The sequence below is a fragment of the Sebastes umbrosus genome, chromosome 7, assembly GCF_015220745.1.
Source record: "Sebastes umbrosus isolate fSebUmb1 chromosome 7, fSebUmb1.pri, whole genome shotgun sequence".
Lineage (NCBI taxonomy): Eukaryota > Metazoa > Chordata > Actinopteri > Perciformes > Sebastidae > Sebastes > Sebastes umbrosus.
The window spans coordinates 5,167,196-5,184,791 of record NC_051275.1 but is presented as its reverse complement, the minus strand read 5'-3'; the positions used below and the strand labels follow the sequence as shown (position 1 = coordinate 5,184,791).

Genomic DNA, 17,596 nt, shown 5'->3' with positions numbered 1-17,596 from the left:
CATCTAATGCAACAAAAGAAGTTTTTCCAACAGCAGCAAAAACAAGAAATTCTAGAAAAAAATCACGTTTTAAATGTGCTTCACTGTACCTTACTACAGTATCCTGAACTAAACCTTCAAATAATGAAAGTGTCATTTGATGGTTATGAAATAAGATAAGCCATGGAAAGCATGTTAGAGATATATCAGATTGTATTGTCACGTACATAATTAACGGTGCCATACATATAACATATATTTTTCTGTACATAATCTGTGACAAAGCTGCGCGAGAGCTTCCCATATGAACCTGACAGATCTGTGTCGACGGCACACTTAAGTGAAACCAAACATCCAGCAGGTTTTTATTGGAAATGCAGAACAAGACAAAGACAATCAGCTGACCAGAATTGAAAAGAAATGTACATAACATATAATGTCATGTCACAAACAGATTGGTAAATAAATAACAGAATAAGAAAAAAGGTACTCGTACATTCTGTCCTTGAACAGACACTGAAACTTGCATTGTAAACCAGAATGCATGTGGTATCACATGTGTCCTGTGTTTCCATTCACTGTGCGTGTTTTAGAACTTGAAACAATGAGTCTCAAAGGCTGTTTTTTTATTAGTTGCGCACTGCGCCTCCTATTAAAACATAGTCAATCAAACATTGGCTATGTGTTGCATTTTGATTTCTTTATGATAGTTCATATGTTTGTATTTATCATTGAAGCATCCAATATGTGGATTGATGCTGAGTTACTAAGTGTAACATCTGTTATGATTGCTGAATTCATAAGGACATGTCTGAAGGTAACCTACATTAAGGAGATCAAACTAATTATGGATTGTATATTAGGTTAGAGAAAATGACTATATGCACTATATATATATATATATTTTCCCTTCTATGCGTGTAGGTACACCACAAGGCGATATTAGAAGCAGGGGGGATAAATGAAAATGATGCCATATCCTGATGTCTTTGATCTAAATCTGTCAAACTAAATTTGAAGAACTTGGTTTCGTCATGCATTCTCAAAAATAAATACAATTTCAGAAGATATTTCATGACATTTTTGACATTACCCCTCTAACTTGCTAATCTGATTTGTGGAATTCCTCCAATGTGATATACTCTGAAAATATAAGATAACGCTTTAGACGACATTTAAAAAAACAACAAAATAATGCATGTGCAAAACTGCCAAAGGGGTATCTCCACAATAGTCGACTATACTGTACATAAATAAGAAGTGACATTCATGTAAATGATTGTGCTACCTAAAGAATAAGAAAGTAACAAAAAGGTCATTTTGTGACTTAACACACAAAATAAATCTAAATACAACTCAAATTGTTGTACCATCTATGTAATACGTGATACTGAAAAACATTACAAAAGAGATATCTCATGGTTTTCTTTACCACTGGCCGCAATTGATCCTACAATATACTCATTTATACATTTCATTCTTGTCCATCTAACCACAATGTCAAGTTCTTCACTGACAAGCGCGTCTCTGTACATCTGAACCAGCTGAACCCTGAGCGCTCTTTACTGCTCCTCCAGCCAGGACGGCTTGTCTGATCCTGGCGGCTTTAACTTTACATTGAACTGTATTAGAGTTTGTTCCAACTGCTCCTGGTTGCCAGCAAAGTAAGCTGAGATAGCATTGTGGAAGAGAAGTAGTTGCTTGTGCATAACCTTCACCTAGAAGAAAAAAAAGAAGGGAAGAGGCTGCCATTACAGCACAAACACAGTTTCAAGTGTTTACAGGAACGTACCGTCCAGGGACATCTATTAAGATGACATTTACTAGCTGCTCAGATTACTTTGTGGGGAATCGACCTAAAAGGAACTTGCACGTTACATTCCTATAAGATGTATTCCCAAGCACGATTCTTAAGCTATTTTAGGCATGAAAAGTCATACATACAGTGACTATTGTTGCTTTTTTATCCTTCTAATGTTCCATTAATTTTGCAAAAACTGCCAAAATAAAACATAAGTACGTTTTGTTTTTAAACACTGTGGATCTGTGTATAATTTGACAAAATTGGGGCATTCTTTCTCTTCACTGTAATTATCTACAACATGAATATGCTTGTGTCTGTGCATGGAGAAGTCTGCCTGCTTCCTTTAGTTTGACCTGGTCTGCCTCAGTAGATTCATATAAGGACAAAGGAGGAGGAGGTGCATCTTCTGCCTTAATGTGGCAAATCAGCCCTAAACCACTGCTGCGGTACATTATAGTTGAAAGCACTAGACTTACTTAACACTGTGCATCATTTAGCAAATCAATGTGATGTGAAAGCAATGCCAAATTGGCATGCATCACAGCATGCTCCATCTATTCTAAATATGATTTACCAACTTACTGATTTTTTTTTTCCACATTCAGAATGCTATCCAAAAATAGTTCTGAGTGGGTGTTTTTTAAGGAGTAACTTAAAGCTTGGGTAGGCTTCATTGGGCAAAAATTCCATAATAACCTTTCAGCATATTGTTATTCAAGTGGCCTGAGAGATACCAGCAACAATGCTTGTTGCCAGCATTGGCAACAACTGCCTACACTGCAAAGCAACCCAAAAAAGGAAGATGGACTTTCTCTCCGTCTCTCTAATAGTTGAGCCTTCTGTGTGAGCTCACTGCGATGGCTACGGTGAGCAGAAGACTAAACTATTAGCAACATTTTCTCTCTATCTCTGAAACGCTTTGCTGATATTTTAGCTCACAAGAGCCTCAAATCACAGTATGTCATCTCAAAGGGCTTTACAGGCACACAAGTTTCTGTATAGTTCTCATAGAATTGCAGCTATATAACGGCATCAGGATCACGATGACGATCACGATGATGTTTGAAATTAATGACTAATACTTGTACTGGTTACTGTGTGAAGCGCGTGCACATGCCCCCGCTTGTATGGTGGGAGGGGCTTAGGACAGAGAGGGGAGAGACGAGAGCTGCAGGATGAGGGCTGGATTTCCCAATTCTGGTGTTTTTTTGCTTGTTTTTCTGCAGAAAACTGCATACCCTGGGGTACCACTTGAATTACAATACACTAGTTTCAAGCCTGTTTCACCTCTGACCACACGCAGCATCACTGATGCCTGTGGCTGGGTGTGACCACAGTGATCACAGGCTCCTGACTGAAGTAAACCTATACATCACTACAGCATGGTGAGAATTTAAACCACTGGAGATGAGCGAAAACATGATTTCAGGAGGTACTGAGTTACTCCTTAAATAAGCAGACATTTGAAAGGAAATAAAAAAAAATTGTGAACCACAAACCTTGTTTTCATCCAGGAATTTGAGCTTGATGGTGACATCACTGCGCAGCCTTTCATATTTGTCTCTGTGGATCTGGTAATCATGCTGAGCCATATCAATGCGGACCATGGCAGCTGCATCCTTAGGGCCCAAACTCATCTCCTCCAGATCAGAACGATAGGCATCAAACTCAAGTCTGCATGCAAAAAAAGGTTCAGGCTGTCACAGGCTGTCATTTTCAGAACATATTCCTCAACTCCTTAACGGGATGTCAGGGTGTGTTACCTTGCGTTTTCATACAGCTTAATGGTCATCAGAGTATCCTCCATTGTTTTGTTGACCAGGGTGTCGATACTGGACACGAAGAAGGTGATGGCACTGAGCAGAGCCTCGCCATTCCTACACAACAGCTTTTGTGTTTCTGCATTATACCCAAACTCATCCTGCAGAGAAAGGCACAAGTTTTACCTGCTAACTTCAGTTCCAAGTCACATCACAAGGGGAGCTTTTACAACACTGCACAGTACCTGCAACTCTGGGGACTTCTGGCTGAGGTCGGTGAAGGTGTCTCCTAGGGCCTGTTGTGTCTGCACCATGCTTTGAAAATGACAGGTGAGTGCAGTGGCCAGTCTGAGGATGGTTTCATACTTGCTCTTGGTATCTCTTAACACGTCAATCTGGGCCTCCAGTTCCAGGTCTACTGTTCTTGAACCTCTGCCAAACCTCTCTGAGAACATCTGCTTTGTACACTGCATAGTGGATATGGACAGAGACTACATTAAACCCAGCATAAAGAAAATCGGATGAAATTATCGTGGTACAAAAACCTGTAATGAGCTCGACTAAAAAACGCATATGTAAGCACTCACAGTTGATATATGAGAATATAGGTAATATACTTAATAGGAACAATATTACATTTTCACATTTGAAATGTCTCTTAAATGCTATAGGTATACCGGTGGTTCCCAACCTATTTCTTTTTTTTATACAGACTTTTGTATAAATTATCCAGTAAGTGTGTTATTATGTTTTTAGTTATGCAGGTGCAAATCTAATTTTGACAACCTCAGAGAAGACAAATCGTGATCTTTGGCGCCCCCCTGAGGGGGGCCTGGATCCCAGGTTGGGAACCACTGCTTTAAATCATACACACGCTTATGCAGGTATTGCAAAGAGGGATGAATAGGGCGAACATATGCATTTTACCAGCTTTTGAATTAGTGTCTACACACGTTGCACAATACCTTGTATGTGTTTATGCCCCATTTCTTTACACTGTCCAATTTCTCCACTGCCACACCACGAGAAACTTCTTCAGTGGAGTTACCAGTGTTATTGTTCGAAGATCCTAACACAGAGAAAATAAATGAAAAATATACACGGTAACGCATGTTATCCTATCAAAGTTTATAAAACAGAAGTTTGCAGAATTTGCATGGGTCATGACAATGAGTGAAGACAGGGTGGACATGGTGATGAACCTGGTGATACCTGGATGCTGGTCTGTGTGTTGGGCAAGTCGACTGGCTGTAGATTGGCTTTTAGGCAAGCTAACACCCCTGGATTTCATGCGAATGTCTGAAATGAGCATGGTGATGATAGAGAGTGAGGATGAGAAGACGGCATGGAGTGAAATATGTGTAAAAAAACATTTAGCAGTGAGATATGCTGCAGGCTGAAAGAAAAATGTTAGGCGCTGTGGTGGAGGATACATAATAAGTTAGAGTTAAAGGGGCTTTGAAATAATCCACCATGCAGGTTGCTCATGCAGAATAAAAGGATTTACAAAAAGATGAAAATGGACTTGGGATGAGAGGTAACTACCAAGCAATGACAAAACAGTCATCCAAAGTGCATTTTACAGTACAAAAGAAGACATTCTTATTAGACAACAATACAACAAACAGTTAAAGTGAGAGCCCTGTAATATCATGTTAGTGCACCCCTAATTTTGAAGCTGCCAAAACACTCCTTGTTGCTGAAGCTGTGAGTTGAAGAGGTACAAGCAAGGTTGCATACAGCTCCCTCAGTCAGGCAATATCAAAACCTCTTATACAGGACCAAACAGACCAGAAACAGATATAAAGGTTAACTTAGAAAACAAAGACGGGTCGTCAGAATAGACAGCCACCTGGTCCTGGTGGAGGAGCTCGTCTTCTGTCCAGATACTGAGGGTTGTAGTGAACAGCAGGCCCTATGGGATACGGATGTTGGTAATGTGAACCGGGAGTCTAGAGGTCAGCAACGCTCTAGTGACAAATCAGAATACATGGAGGAAAAGCTCTCGGTATAGCTGCTTAAAGGGGTATTAAGTATCAACCTCTTTCAGCGACTTAAGGATTGCAACAACATCGACAGATCGTCTGTTGGGGGGAGTGGGGGTCAAAACAGAAAGTGAAATGAACAGTGAGCTGTGTGGCGCCAGAAATGTCAGTACCTGGCAAAGTAATTGCAGGGTAATTTGCACTGATCGACAACCCTACTAAACTGATGTAGAGTTATTAGCATAATGTAAAGCTATGGAACAGCAAAAGTTACTTAACCCTCCGAGACCCATAATAGACCCGTTTTTGTCTATTTTAGTGGGGGACAGGGGGTCTTTATGGAGAGATAGCAGGTTTATGACACATAAAAGTGGTGTACATCATTTGAAAGCTGGGAACCTGAAAATTAATTTGAGATGCAGCTCATGCTGTATGTCAAGTTGTTCTGGTTATAAATCAGAAATAAACATTAATTAATTAATTTAATTAATTCCTTCCAGACAAACTAACATGACATGGTTGGTACCAGTGGATTCCTTGGGTTTTCTTGTTTCAAATGATATCAGTAGCTTCAGTGTAGCTCTATAACTGAACCTGCTGCAGCCTCTGAAAGACATCAAAGTCAGTCGGGATCGCGGGCAGGTCTCAGGGGGTTAGTGCAACATTAAAGTCATGATATCTTTGCAGCATAAACTTTGTATGTACTGTGGAGAGTAAACAACAAAGAAGCAAAACCTGTAAAGGATGCCAGTCAGGGTTTCTAACAGTACCTTTGATGGTGCTGGTGGGAATGATGCCCCCTGCAGGTCCTCCATAACCTCCTGAGACAATGCTGGTTTCATTCAGGTTGGGTCCAGACACCATCACCTGCTGCAAATCCTGATGGATTTACATCAAAATATTGGAATAAATATGGTTTAGAAGGCAATAAATATCATCACATTTGAGATTTTTAACTTGTAAAGTGTAAAATGTAATTATTATTGTCATTATTATTATAAATGTGTACAATTTACTATATTCCAAAACTAAAAAAATTAAACAATGGTAGTGCAAACAAGGATTTTTGTCAACCGAAACTGAGTGATCCAAGTCAACCTGCACACAGACAGAGACCACACAAAGAAATTGCTTATGTGCTGTTGTATTATTCAATATGGTGGCCCTCAGTATTACTTTCCTCACACAGACAGACATGTTAGTTATGTAGGACCACTGATACTGCAGCTTTCTCAACCCAGCTAGGCTTGAATGAGACATAAAATGATGCACAATAGTTATGGATTTTATTGATTGTCATGCAAAGGCTCATTTGACTTGAGCATCTTATCCCAATCAATTAATGTCAGACTCACTCCCTCTCCATCCTCCCCTCAACACATCATTCCCAGTTGCAGGTATTGATGGTGATGGTGGTATAACGTTACAGCTGCTGTACATAGCTGCAGGCCTGTGCATGGTTTGGTATCAGCTGGCCTAACCAGCCCCAGACTGTGCTGTCATGTAATAAAGGATAGAGAACCACAAACTGAGCACAACTTGCCAAAAACAGATTTAATAAAAGGACAGTGTCAGTGAGGTGAGAGCAATGTGACTAGCTGACCTGCTCCAGGCTGTCATCCTCTGGCAGAGTCCCTGTGTCTCCATTGCTGTTAATGGGGATCTCCATGGTAGCAGCCTTGCTCATGATACTGTCTGCCATCATTGAATCTCTGCAAGACAGCACCAGACACTGACACATAAAGATGCTATCATGGTTGAAGTTTGACAAAATGATAATCATACAGCGTTCTAGTCCACATTGACACAAAACAACAGCTTCCTTACATTGATGCTACCGTGGCAGGCTGATCTCAGCGGTGCTGATGTGGCCGGATAGTCTGCTACTAGCTGCTTGACAGCTAGCTTCCTCCTCACTGGAGCAGCCTGAAGTCCAGAAACAAGCCGCCGTTTGCACAGACAGCAGGCTTGAAATGCTAAATAATGTCAACGGGAAAGCACCGTTGTGTTTAGTTATCATGTAATGCTAAAGCCATGGTTATCTGCCTGCCTCCATGTAATTCAGCCAGAAAATCCCTGCATCCAGCCAGCTAACAGCTTTAGTAGTATCCCTTCGAAATAAGAGTTTGTGTGATTTTTATGCTGTTGCAAGTCACATGGCTGGGTTTTAAAAGCAAAGGACTTCGAGTAAAAGGTAGAGCATATACTGTTTAGTGTGTATTATTTCACAAATGAGAGGCTGGAAGCGTATACTGTGAATGGATGCTCTTATTTTGAAGCATAATACCTTTAACGTAGCATCACCGTCACGCCTCCTCCCCCAGCTCCATCTTCCACGTCGTGCAGTGCTGACGTAGACAATAAAGCTTTATCCTTAATCTGCAGTACTATCATGCTCCTGAAGATGTCACTAACAACCCACTGACCAATAGTGAAATCAAACCTGACATGTCACACACAGCCTACAGTAACTGGCCCCTCAAATGTTGTGAGTATTAATCATTAGAAGGAAGCTTGCTGCGTCCTGCCTGTTACATTGATTGCAATATCTCTTGAAATCAAACTGTATAAATACAGTCGTTTGTTTTGAGATGTGAAATGCCTCCAGATAGACCTCACCCTGGTAAACTGACCACACTTCCAATTATTTGCCTCATTTGTTTCAATCAGGGATGCGAGGGAAGTGCACATGGTCTCCAAATGTGGAAGTTTTTCTGTAATTACTCCAGGTCTGAACCATGAACCAGCCGCTCACACCCACCTACAATGTATTCCTACAGTCAAATGGCTAATTATCTTTGATGTGCTGATTTCCTGCATGTGACATATTTTCCAAACATCTGAAATCTCCTGTTGAGAGAACCATTTCCCTCCCTCCTTCTTGCTTCTTCATCACCATTCTCCTTCTTCTTTTTCAGGTTTCGGCATATGACTAAATTTGACTACTGGATCCCCAAGATCAAAGACAACAAAATGGCAAAGGATGAAGCTGGGTTAGTCATGCTTTCCCCTTAATCAACAAATCAACATGTCAAAGGTTAATTGACTGGCATGATATGTGTTCTGCTTTTCCAGCTGTCAAAATTCATAGAGTAGCCTATTGAGTTGGACAAGGTAGGCTATGCACGGCACCATATACAAACATAACTAAGTATATGTTTAGATGAGAACATTTGCAGTCATCCAATTCATAAGATGTCTAGAAGTATGTAGAAGCACTAAAGTAAGAATAAGAAGTTAAAGGAAAGTGCTTTTCAGATTGTCGAACAGTGTCTGCAAAATGTTTGCAGACAAGCATGCACACTTCACGCTACCAGGTGTGAGGCGGTAAGACAGTATGCAGATTTTTAACTTCTCTATAAGCTCTACTTCCATTCCTTTTTGTATGGGCAAACGAGTGCGACACCTTGAATACCTTTGAGGAGAGACTGCCCCTAAATATCCACTGTTATTCCTGTTTGAACAAATGTGCCAAAGTCGGCTGAAGATCACAAATATACAGGACATGCATGCTTGAATTCGTCTATTGTGCAGACTTCAATAGAAATGAATGGGAGACTGAGCAAATAGGACAGAAGTGTGATGTGACCAGACCTTTAACCTCAAAGAGTTTTTCATATATGTTGATGTCACATGTTGTCGAGGTCAAAGTTTACATCCCTGACCTGTTGATACATCCATTGGTCAACATCATTTGTGTGTCTCGTAGAATCAATTTTCTTATTTGGTGATCTGTTTTATATTGAGTACAGTTATGTAACAGTACCTATTATTTTCCCTTATATTTCCTTATCTCAAGTATGTCTTAATACCTTTTGTTGGGGACGTCAGTGCACATGGTAAATCTCTAGGGATTCTAAATGTGTCTGGTACAGTAAAGTATCGACCCCTTCACTTATGGAGCAAATAAACAAGGCTCCAATTGATACTGTCAACAGACAAACCCAATAGAGTAATGTGTTTTGGGTCATAATACATATACTAAGTCTTGTCAAACAATATAGCCCACTACAGAGGACAGGAACTGAGGTCACAGAAATGTAAAGGTAATGAGGCTGTTGCGTCAATTCAAAGCTCAATATTTCAGTGGTTGGCCAGCTATTTTAGTTCCAGTTTGGTGAGTGAATAATTGTATAGGCATGTTTTGACTTACCAGCCGAAGAGAGTGACTGACTCAACATCCTTTAGCTCCGGTACCTTTGACCTCAACATTATTCATGGGCCACAAACAGCCTGCTGTTGCCGAAGCTTGAATTTAAAAACCCAGTTGTTTTTGTTTTTTGGAGTGGAGGTAAAGGAAATTATGTGCAGCACTTAGTTACCAGCATTGCACGAGATTGCAAGCTGCAATTAGGTACTTAGGGCTTATTAAAGCAGACTTTAATCACAAATTCTCTCATGTTTCGGCTCCATGACAGTCAACAGTTTTATGTTTTAACAAGAGCAGCGGTGGGGGGGTTTACACCAGTTGTCAAGCTCTCTCTACTCTCAGCCTCAGATAGAAATTTTTAAGAAACCAAATTCTCACGCAGGAGAATGTAAATTTAGTGTCGCCTATAAATTTAGAACAAAACCAAATTAAATTTTAAAGGTCTCAGGCGGGGTCTCCTCTGAGACTGCTCTGTATGTCACAAAGCCAGCGTACGCATGTGAGGGGAGCGTGAGACCTAAACCACAGTGTAGGCTACCCCTCCCCTGTCATTTTAGATAATCTTGTTTTTAATGATCATTAAGCACGCTTCCAGATGTTGGGAGGTAAATTCATCCTCACACAGTCCCATGTGCTCTGAAGCAGCAAACACGAGTACTGGAGTGAGACAGAGGAATCCAGCAAAACATGGCAAAGCGTTGTTGTCTGCATCCTTACTCCATGGGAATCATAAACAGCGCTCGAGTTTTACATTTGAGCATATGGAAGTCATTTTTTATTGTGACTTTAATGTGCGATTTCAAACAACCTTTTTCCCAGTTGGTGTTTCAATCAATGCTCTCTCAGAGAAACAGCAATTCATCATCATAATGGATCATTGGATGCTGTGAATGCCAATTGTAGAATGCCTGAAAAGAGAACACGTAAACAAGACAACACATATTTAAATGCTTTCCCTTTACTGAATGAAAGTAGGTAAAAAGTATAGATACGGATCTGTGTGAAATAAGGCATCGTTAGAGGGGTATATTACATTTCTAATGATAAGAAACATTATTTTGATTGAAAGATGTGTTTTCAAATGAATCACTGCTGACAAAAAGACTTCCATTTTTTCTGTTATCTTTGTTTTGAAGACTTTCATTTAGGAATAAACACAGAGCTGTCAATTTAAATTAAGTTCCAAACAACCGAGAAAAGTATTATCTCAACACACAAAAAGAAAAACAAAGACAAACTTCAGGGTATTGTGATATTTAAGACCTTTTTAAAGAAGGAGTTGTTTTTATTTTCTCTTCTATACTTACCACCTTTGTAACAGTGAGTGGGTATATGGCGTGAGAGCAATGCCCCCAGAAAATACAGGCTTTGCTAATGTTTCCACTTAAATTCACCTGCATAATCAGAGGGACAACCAGTCAGAGGCCGCAAATAAAACGAGGGGCCAATTTAAGAACCGTAAATCCCACAAGGGCTTGTTGGCATTTTCACTGACGTGTTAAAGCAGTAGTTAATTTTGTTTTCATGAACGCTACCTTTGGTTGGCACACAGAGGCTGCGGTCAGGATATGCACGAAAGGGCAGTTGTTTAGTTTATACTGTTTACTTACTTTGTCATGCAATTTTGTGTTTCCCAGGTCTCCAATTTTGCAATCTCATTCATTTTAGTTTCAGGCATCTTCTCAAACCATGAATTAGGACTGCTATATGAAGAGATTTGAACTCCATGTTAAATATAACGACATATACTAGTACGATATAGATATAACTCTCTCACAACCACTTTTTAAAGACACTATTATAATAAAGACAAGTTATAATGACTATACAAGTATTTATGGAAATCAAACTATGCAAATGAAATCTTGAATTTGAGCCATGAAGCTCCTCTTGACAGTACTTCACTTACTTACTGTATACTGTCAATTATTTAAACTGCAAATGCCCAACAAATGCAGAACAATGTCCATACCTTTCATAACAAAAGAGTCCTCCCAATTTGTCCCTCTCGAAAATTATTGTTTGTGCTGATTTCCTGAGAAATACCAAACATTTGAAACTTTCATTGATGAGCCTGAAGCTTCCTGGCTTACTGTATTCTTTCTCCTAAATTCATATTTCTTCAGGCTGCTGCATACATTGTGTTAATGTTCACTAAGTAATCTTGTAGCTTCTTCAAGTGTGGAAAAAACTCTATGGCAATACAAGGAAAGTGTGGGTGTCTTAAAGTCTTCAACTACTGTGCAAAAACAATAAATGGTGGACATGTTACCACATTTTTTTATTGACTAAATGGGTAGTTACGAGAACTTTTATTATTTTGACAGATTTTATGACCATCATGTGAATATGATGTTTCTTGGAAAATACTATCTGAAACTTTGATTATGTGTCATTACCACAAATGATACGAAGATTAGGAGCAAGACAGTAAAACATGACCAATGCACCAACAGAGCATCCCAACAATGTTTTTTCTCCAGTCGAGGTCAGAGTTCCAGTGGCAACAGTACAGACAGTATAAATTATGCCCTTCTCTCCAGGAACTTCCTCTTTTTCCCCCTGGGGGATCCCAACGTGTTCTCAGGTCAGCTGGAAGACATATTCAACATTTCTTAGATCTCCAACAGGTCCACTTCAAATCAGCCAAGTCCAGCACGCACATAATATGGAGGTCTGACTACTTATATCTTTGTTCTCATTTTTTGTTCACTATCTAGTCAAACTAAAGTCAAACTTTATTTGTTTAGCACATTTAAAAAAAAAAAAAAGTCTGTAGAACACATGGGCATGGAATGGGGATTGAATAACTGATACAAAAAGTGGGTTTGCAATAAATCCAATTTTGAAATAATAAGGCCAATTTTACAATTCCCAAGAAGTAATTCAATGAAAACGTTAGCTGTTCTGCACATCATTCCAATGGGTGGCAGAGAGTCCGTGGACAGGGCTGCTTGGAGTTTGTGTGTGGGGGTGTGCAAGAGATAGCACTTTGGTGGGACAGGGGCATGGTAGCTCCTTGATTACCTTCACTCATGAGAACATCTTAGATACACAGCCTTCCTCCACCTAGAGCAGCTGCTCAACCCTGTCCTGAATGGGACATCTTTATCAGCTAGTTTTTGGGGGGCTCATGATCTTTCTCCTATACAGTAGCCTATATACATTCTAGTTAACCCATTTGGGCCCAAAGACTATATTTAGTATGATTAGGAAAAATGCCACAACATTTGTTCTGATTGGTCGAAAGCACAGACATGTTTTGAGCAAGTATCAAACAGAACCTTTGACATTTTTAGATCACATGAAAAATCCCCCAAAAAGTCAGGATTTTTTAAAAATGAGGAAAAACTAACATTATTTTGATTAAATGTTTTCCATATAAAACATTTTTATATTATATAAAAATATTTTTAAACTGCATATGTGTGCATATCTTTGATATTCAACTTGAAATGGGTTCATAGATACCAAATACTTGATTATGCTCCTTGAAGTTTCTGAGATACAGTAATTTTCTTAGTCTATTTTCTAATCTAGTATTTCGGCACATGGGACTACTGCTTTTTCATAAAATATAATGGAATTTATTCCAAAAACTGTACTCCCATGTGCTCAAAAGACTCACTGTTCAGCCAAACAGTTTGATTTTGAAAAATTCTTCATATTTGTGCTTGGGCAAGCCCAGTGAACACTTCCACCAAAGGAAATTAAAACATTTCAGTTGCGGGCACAATTGGGTTAACTTTGTAGATAAACATGCAGTGATGTCGAAAGGACTGTGTCATCTGCAAACAGAGAAATACCACTCTTTGGATGCCTTATAGACTTCAGGTGAGTGTTGATATCTTGTCCATGAATATATTACAAGCAGAGGAGTGGACACAGAGCATCCCTCTGAAAGCTTAATGCTTACACTGAGAGAGTCGTAAAAATGCTCAGAGAAGCATCACAGCTCTGATTCTAAATGTACAGGAACCAAATAGCTCTCCTGCAGCTCTTCACACAAGATACTTTGGGGAACTTGGTTGCAAGCTTTTTCCAAATTCACAAAACACATGTAGACAGGATTAGCAGATTTGCATGATGCCTCGGTTTACTGAGAGGATATCTGCAACCAAGAAGGAATCCAAATAGTTCTTTTGAATAGGTTTGACAATTGGCTGGAGTCTCACTTCCTGCACCTTAGCAGAGGCTTTCCAAGGAAGTTGTGACTCCTGGTAAAAGCACAGACACCTTTTATTGACAGTATGGGCACCGCCATTCATGTTTGCTATTTCAAAAGCTGTGTCACACTGGTGAGAGATTTACAACATCCCACAATATCCAGAGCATTAATATTTCAGGTCAGCTCTCATCTAGTGTTGGGCTTTAACTACGTCAGGGACATCTGCCAAGGATGTGTGTTCAGACCCTCCTGAATCTTCCTGCTCTACTTTGTGAGCATAAAGCATGCCCTGTAACTATAGAGGATAAGAATAAGCTTGTTGTCTTGTCACTCGAAATATCAAACAAATCTATTTCATGTGGATTTGAAAGCTTTTTCAACCACCATCGTTCAAATAGACACTGCGCAAAATATAAATGCTATAACAAATGTTTACAATATAGAATTCCATTGAAGGCTAAAAGGTAAAATATGTTTCATGTATCTTGCTACTCCATGACTGATCGCCATGCTCATATTTTTCAGACTGATGTTAAGCAAAGCCTTAAGTTTTATTGCATTTATTCTGAAAAAAAAATTATCTCACAAAGAACACGGTGCTGCACAGTTGTATATCTGACCTCTGTTATTCTTTCTTTTCTTAATCACATGGGACATGATTCCTCTGGCATGCAGTAAGTGGAACAGCACCTGTAGGCGTCTTGCCCTCTAAATCACAGCAACAGGCGGGATGTGATAAAGCAGATGTGGAGCTGAGCGACACGTGTTGATTAAGATCTGTTTTCACCCTCTGTCACTGTCGGCTCAGACCTCTGAGCCCCTTCAACCTGGTAAAGCCCTGCACACCAAATACTGACTCTGTCACTCATTAAGGTACAAGCTGCTCCACAGATGTTCCTGTGTTGGTTAATGGCTCAACTACAGACCCTATCTGCACTGCACGAACAGCTAAAGTCCAACTTTTGCCAGGCTTCTACACTTTTTATGAGGCACAGTACATGCTGACTGCTGTCTCACAGTGTTCAAAGTGATATGTAAATCTGTTTGAAATTAGGAGTCTGAAGCCTGATGCATTTAGAAAGAATCTACTGCAGAGGAGACCTTTCAAAAGGTCACAGGTACAGGTAATATAAGTTTAGTAAGCTAATATACTGAACATTTGAATGATAATGGATTACTAATGGATAGAAAAGTGCTTTGTGTTCATTATGGTCCCCATGAATATACACTCTTTGTCTGTCCTAAAAGCAGCAGCATGACTAGCAAAACAAATATGTGAAAGTTCCTTGTAGCTCTGCTTTGTGATTCTGAACTGCATGTGCTGCAGTGCAGAACAGCCAGTTCAATAAGCCAGTTTGTTTGTTTGTTTGTTTATTCTACCCACACAGCCCTTTTGGCAAGGGCAAAAACCATGTCACAAATGAAATAAATTAATTGCGTTTCTTTTTTTCCTGGCCTCCAACACCATCCCGTAATCTAAATGGTGTTTTTCTGGGGCAGCTGATACAACAGGTCATCCATAAATCATATGATTGGTGGTTTGAGCCCTGGTTACTCTTTACGTCCTTGAGCAATGCACGGAACACCAAACTGCTCCTGTCGAACAGGCCAGCATCTTGCGTGGTAGCTGTAATGCTGGTAAAGAGGCATTGGGTTCATGTGCTGCTGCCATGACATTAAAATGTATGAGCATGTATGTAGTGATGCTGTAAAAGATTAAAAATATTCCAATGAAAAAAATGACAAATTGTCACTCCAAAATTACACGTCATGAGTTAAAGTTGGACAGAAAGAACACTGTCAGCTCGTCTCTTCTTGTGGTCTTTGAGTGATGCACCACTGAGCAGTATGTCCAACTTTCTGCAAATGTTTTCCAAACAACTGTTTAGTGTGACTGACAATGTGGCTTGGACAACTGTGGTCAGTATAAACCGAAAATGTCTCTAAGTTGTGTTTTGATGCTCTTTGGGAGCTATGTGGTTAATTCAGTTTCAATTAAAAGTTCCCAAGAAGCCAGTATGTGGAATTGGTGTCAAAAAGAGGTTGCTAACCCTTGGAAACGGTCAAAACTTTGGTAAGGGAAGAGCCTATTACGTTTTTTTTTCCATGGGCTTTAACGGATCATGATTCACCTCCCACTCTGTGAATACTAAAGGATACTCTTTGAAGTTTCAAACCAGACTTGCAAATCAGAGCACCACTTTCTCATCAACGCAATCCAAGAGAGGATCACTGAGGCCCTTAACAGCTTTAGGAAGTTCAACTCTGAACACCCCAAATCCCTGATCAGTGTATCCTACACTCACATTGCATTGATTTACCTTTTCAAAATATAATAATCTGGCCTTTTTTTCAAAGCAACAGGGATCACATACAAGTTTATTTATTATTATATAAAGGGATTTTTTTATTTGATCACCCTCCACACTAAACATGAATGGACTGATTAAGAGCCAAACAAAATAGAAGAGGAAGGACAAAGATTTGAAGCAGAGGCAGAAAAGAGTGCTGCATTGCAGTGGCCTGCAATACAGTGTTCATGAGGTGGTGGTATTAAAAACAAAAAAAAAATCATTCTTCTCTCTTCTCTTCTTTTAAAGAGGACCTATTATGCTTATTTTCAGGTTCATACTTGTATTTGCTGGCCCACTGTTGTGATGTGTCAACCAAACTAAACTCTTTGGACTCCTATTCAGCTCCACTCTAACTAGCTTTGTTTTAGGGCGTGCCAAACTAGCTGTTATGCAAATGTATTACTTGGTGACATCACCACGTTACGGAAGAAAACGTAGGACTTCAACCAACGCATTTCAGGAGCAGTGTTTCTGGGGGGGGGGAGTTACTCCCTTTGGCGTGGGATTTGGGCTTTTTAACTTTGCAGAACTTTTACATGCACCAAAAACTATACAACACACTAAAGGAAAGGGGCAAAAGCATAATAGGTTCCCTTGAACCTACAGCATCATGACCAATCTCAACATTGATCTCGTGATGGCCAGAAATAGCTGACGTAGATAGCCACGTAGATAGCCTTTAGCAGCTCAGCCAAGATCTTGAATGTAGAGATCTTTTCAAGTCTGCCATCATCAAATCTTTATTCCATTACGCTACATTATTTATAATTTTATTACATTATTTTGCCTACATATGTCTTTGATCTGTATCATCTGGGTCTTGGGCGGAACAGTACCAATATACTGGACTTCTTTCTAGTCTTGCCAAACAGACATCATGATAATCCAACCTGACCCAGACTTTACATATGTAGGTAGCACATGTAGTGTTCAACATCCAAAAACCTACCAGTCACCTGTAAAACTGAGTTGGCTGTCGGTGGTTTGAGAATGTATTGTGAGGGTGATTATGTGTTAGGTTCAGTCACAAACTAATTTTGTTTAGATAAATAGTTGGAAACAGCCACATCTAATTTCTAGCAGAGTGACATTCCACTTTCCCTAAAGTACACAGTAGCTTTTGGCCATATTTACTTATTTAAATTTTATATGGATAGTCCACGTAGATAAACTGATGTCATTAGTTTCAACAGTGTGAAAAGAAGTATGAATATATTTAATGATTAATCTAATCTTAAAATGAATGGTTAATCTTAGGGCTATAGTGATAAAATGGTATCAGGGTTATAGATATATAAAAAAATGTTGGTAATGAATGCACATTAAGATGGATGCTCTGAGCTTTAATGTTAAGCTGCAATAGCACATCCTAAAAGACACACACTCACACACAAAT

At 39.5% G+C, this 17,596-nt stretch overlaps 1 protein-coding gene across 4 annotated transcripts; it reads right to left on the bottom strand.

Annotated features, from left to right (window-relative positions):
• Positions 1 to 174: 174 nt before the first annotated feature.
• Positions 175 to 7,847, bottom strand: LOC119492013 (arfaptin-2-like). Of its 4 annotated transcripts, none has more exons than XM_037776312.1 (10): positions 7,816 to 7,847; positions 7,132 to 7,240; positions 6,299 to 6,407; positions 5,396 to 5,458; positions 4,756 to 4,842; positions 4,509 to 4,612; positions 3,789 to 4,010; positions 3,547 to 3,704; positions 3,283 to 3,457; positions 175 to 1,697 (listed from the first exon to the last, which is right to left on the bottom strand). In XM_037776312.1, exons 2-10 carry the CDS (start codon positions 7,231 to 7,233, stop codon positions 1,542 to 1,544), a joined length of 1,176 nt encoding a protein of 391 aa, XP_037632240.1. In that variant the 5' UTR covers positions 7,234 to 7,240; positions 7,816 to 7,847; the 3' UTR covers positions 175 to 1,541. The 4 variants fall into 4 exon arrangements, with proteins under 4 accessions (XP_037632240.1, XP_037632239.1, XP_037632241.1 ...); XM_037776311.1 differs by lacking the exon at positions 7,816 to 7,847 and adding an exon at positions 7,356 to 7,754; XM_037776313.1 differs by lacking the exons at positions 5,396 to 5,458; positions 7,816 to 7,847 and adding an exon at positions 7,356 to 7,745.
• Positions 7,848 to 17,596: the final 9,749 nt, after the last annotated feature.